This window comes from Athene cunicularia, assembly GCF_003259725.1.
Source record: "Athene cunicularia isolate RWA chromosome 18 unlocalized genomic scaffold, athCun1 chr18_part1, whole genome shotgun sequence".
Lineage (NCBI taxonomy): Eukaryota > Metazoa > Chordata > Aves > Strigiformes > Strigidae > Athene > Athene cunicularia.
This window is the reverse complement of record NW_020799123.1, coordinates 12,572,109-12,575,589: the sequence shown is the minus strand read 5'-3', so window position 1 is coordinate 12,575,589 and position 3,481 is coordinate 12,572,109. Positions and strand designations below refer to the sequence as shown.

General features: G+C 67.8%; 1 protein-coding gene across 1 annotated transcript in view; it reads right to left on the bottom strand.

Moving 5' to 3' along the window:
• The window catches only part of TEPSIN (TEPSIN, adaptor related protein complex 4 accessory protein), a gene marked incomplete at its 5' end in the record, with an annotated part of 16,816 nt that extends 13,337 nt beyond the window's left edge, over positions 1–3,479 (bottom strand). The window contains 9 exons of the mRNA XM_026861314.1: positions 451–568; positions 875–1,049; positions 1,166–1,372; positions 1,907–1,978; positions 2,376–2,454; positions 2,610–2,677; positions 2,899–2,992; positions 3,153–3,244; positions 3,458–3,479. Of these exons, the coding sequence (XP_026717115.1) occupies positions 451–568; positions 875–1,049; positions 1,166–1,372; positions 1,907–1,978; positions 2,376–2,454; positions 2,610–2,677; positions 2,899–2,992; positions 3,153–3,244; positions 3,458–3,479 (927 nt within the window). The remainder of the gene's footprint in view (positions 1–450; positions 569–874; positions 1,050–1,165; positions 1,373–1,906; positions 1,979–2,375; positions 2,455–2,609; positions 2,678–2,898; positions 2,993–3,152; positions 3,245–3,457) is intronic.
• Positions 3,480–3,481: the final 2 nt, after the last annotated feature.

Here is a 3,481-nt window from a genome sequence, read left to right as displayed (position 1 = left end):
GCCCAACAGCCCCTTCTGCACAGAAATCCTTCCTCAGAGCCAGCCTGACCCTGCCCTGGGCAGCTTGAGGCCATTCCCTCGGGGCCTGGCGCTGGGGCCTTGGCTCCAGAGACTCATCCCCCCTCTCTGCCCCCTCCTGGCAGGGAGTTGCAGAGGGCCAGGAGGTCTCCCCTCAGCCTCCTCTTCTCCAGACTGAACCCCCCCAGTTCCCCCAGCCGCTCCCCAGCAGACCTGTGCTCCAGACCCTGCCCCAGCTCCGTTGCCCTTCTCTGGCCACGCTCGAGTCATTCAATGGCCTTTTTGGGGTGAGGGGCCCAATGCTGAACCCAGTCACTGAGGTGCAGCCTCACCAGTGCCGAGCTCGGGATAAGAAGCAGCTCAGGCTGCCCCCCGAAGGCCCCGCAGCGCTCCCCCGCACCCACGGTCCCTGGGAGCGTTCGCCTCGGGTACTTACTCCTTGACGAAGTGCTGTGCTTCCTCCCTGGTGAGGAAGACCCTGGCACCACGGGTCAGTGCCGACACCAGGCTCACCTCCCGCACGCAGTCGCCCAGGCTGTCAGCGTCCACCCTGCTCAGGGAGATACCTTGGTGGGGACAGGGGACAGCCCTGTTCCCTCCTGGGGTCCCAGCGCAGACCTCACCACCCTCCCGTGGGCAGGGAATCCCTCCCAGATCAGCTCCCCTGCCCGTGGCTCTGCCCCCCCACAGGCTGCCCGTCCCGGGAGGCCAAACACACCAGGGAGAATTCAGTCCGGCAGTGCCAGGGGACTCAAAATAACGGTGTGGAAAACGAGGGCACCGTTCCTGGAGATGAAGGAACCATCTCAGAAGGCTCCCAGGGGAACGGGGGGGGTCCCCACAGCCCCGTTCTCACCTCTCGGCCACGTGGGCCAGCTCCCGGCTGGCCCCAGAGTGGCTGTCGCTGCCCGATTTGCTGCAGGTGTCCGAGGTGCGGCTCAACTCGCCGTTGCCCTGCGAGGAGTCCTGGGAGCTGTGTCCGCTGTCCGCCTCCTCCCAGCCACCCCCGGCCAGCCCCGGCTGGTGGCTCCCTGCAGGGACAGCAGCAGCGAGGCTTGACCCCCAAACCAGCCCCAGAACCTCTCGGGGACCCCCGCCAGGCCCCCCCTCCAGCAGCCGCTAGCCACGGGGGTGGTGGGGGTCCTACCTCGGGTGCTGTGCGCTGAGGTGGCTGCTGGTGGCTTCACAGCCCCGGCCAGGCTCCTGGCGGGCGAGGGGGCTCTCACGGGCTCGTAGGCATCCTCGTGGAGCTCCCCGCGGCGAGGCCGGGGCCCCTCCAGGGAGGGGAGCACAGCGTGGGCCACCGCTTCGGCCGCTCGCTGGATGGTGCTGAGCAGAGCTTCGCCCGTCGAAGCTGGGGAAAGGCCAAAGGTTTCCTGGGCAGCCCAACTCAACCCCTCCCAGCACCCACCGCCACACAGGGTGTCACCAGGGGACAGCGGGGACCTGCCAGCAGAGAGGAGCAGCCCTGGCAGCCGGGTTCCAGGCACAGCCCAGACTTTTAGCTGGATAAGGGGGGTGAGGAAGACCCGAAAGCGACCGGGATGGGCCACAGGGCACAAGCCCACGTCCCTGTCACACCTCACAGAGGGAAGGACCCAGCAGAGCCCCCACTGCCACCCCCACGGCCATGCTGCCAGTCCCAGCACCCATCCAAGAGCTTGGAAATGGGAGAGCTGCACAGAACAAAGCTTTCTACGCTGTGTTGCTCAGAAACACCCACCCAGAGAGCTGCCAACCCGGTTAGGCATCTCTGAACACTGAGAGCCCGGTCTAACCCGACAAGACCCTGGGGCTGGGCCTGCAGCACACAGGCGGGGCAGTGCCGGGCAGGGCACCAACGCAAGGTGAGGGGCAGCACCAGGCGAGGGCACAGCCAAGGACTTACCGGAGCTGCTTTTCTCACTGCTGAAGCCAAATCCTTGCAGGGAGCCGCAGGGGCTGGGGCTGGAGCCCATGCCTGGGGGAGGCACAAGGCACGTTGAGAGGGAGAAGAGGCATTCAGGGTCCCCCTCCACTGCTGTTCCTCCCCCTTACAAGAACAGAGGAATGCCTGGGGCAGCCGGGAGCTGCTGGGACCCGGGCAGCTCCCCTGGGCACCCATTTCCCTCTGACACAGAACCCTGCAGCCTGCTCTGGCCAGGACGTCCCCAACGAGCAGTGCCAGGGCCCGTGGTGGGGCAGGGGAAGCTGCCAGGCTCCCAGCACCAGGGCCTGTGGCACCCTGCCCTCACCCCCACCATCCCCCCTGGGCAGCAGACCCCCTGTACACCCACAGCTCCAACCGAAGGGACCGTCCCGGTGCTGCCACTGCGGCCCATGGAAGGTGACTGTGCCCATGAGGGGCCTGCGCTTACCCGCAGGAGGCAGGGGACGGGCAGGCAGCGCGGCAGGCTGGGGGAGTGGCGCATCCGAAAAGATAACGCTAGCCAAGTCCTGCCAGAAGAGAAGGGGGTGTGGGCAGAGAGCCAGGGAGCGCCAGGCACCCCAGACAGGCCCCAGTATGGGGTGTGGGAGGCAAAGCCGCCCTGTCACGCCAGGCAGGGCTCAAGCAGTTCACCCTGCGCAGGCGGAAAGAGGCCGGCACTCACCTGCGCGGCCGCCCGGACCTTCTGGTTCAAGCTGTTGCCGTGGAGGGGGTCTGGGGGCCCGGCAAACACTGCAAGGCACGAGGTCAGGAGGGCTGGGGGACGCTCGGCTCCCAGGCACGAGGCAGGATGGGGCAGGACCCCAGCCCTGGCCAGTGCTCGGCCTCTGGAGCAGCCACCACAGGCAGGAGCCGCCCTGGGCTCCCCCTCACAGCCCAGCTGGGCTCTCCAGCACCACGCAGGGATGCTCTCCCCTCTCCTGCCCCGGCTCCCCCACTCCTCACCCCGTTACCTGCCGCCTCCCGGATGAAGCAGGCATTCCTCTTCAGCTGCATGACAAACTGGGGGGACCCCTGGGTGCACGTGTGCAGCAGGATCTTCAGCACCTGCGGACACAGGGCTCAGGGTGAGAAGGCCAAGCTGCAGCTGCCCCAACAGCCCCAGTCCTGCCCCCAGACGCGCTCTGGCCCATCACCCCGGCCTCGGGGCTCCTCTGCAGCCGGGGGAGCCCACAGCAGCCACCGCCGCTCATCACCACCGACCTACCTTCAGCTTGACATGGCAGGAGTTGCTCTGCAGCCGGTTGAGGAGATACTCCAGCAGGCACTGGCTGCTGCCGGGCGACTCGTGGGAGATCTCTGGGGCGAGGGGTTAAGGATCCCGCTCCCTCCAACTGGGACTGCAGCAGCTCCCACTCACCCCCCCACAGCTGCCAGCACCTCTCCCGCTCCAGTCCCAGCCACACCGGGGGCCTGTGGCCACCCCCGCGGGGCTCCCGCACCCACCCCGGCCCCCACGGCCTGGAGCAGCCCCGGGGATCACCCCCCACCCCGGGCCCCTCCGTAGGATACTGGCGATCTCCTCAAACAGGTACC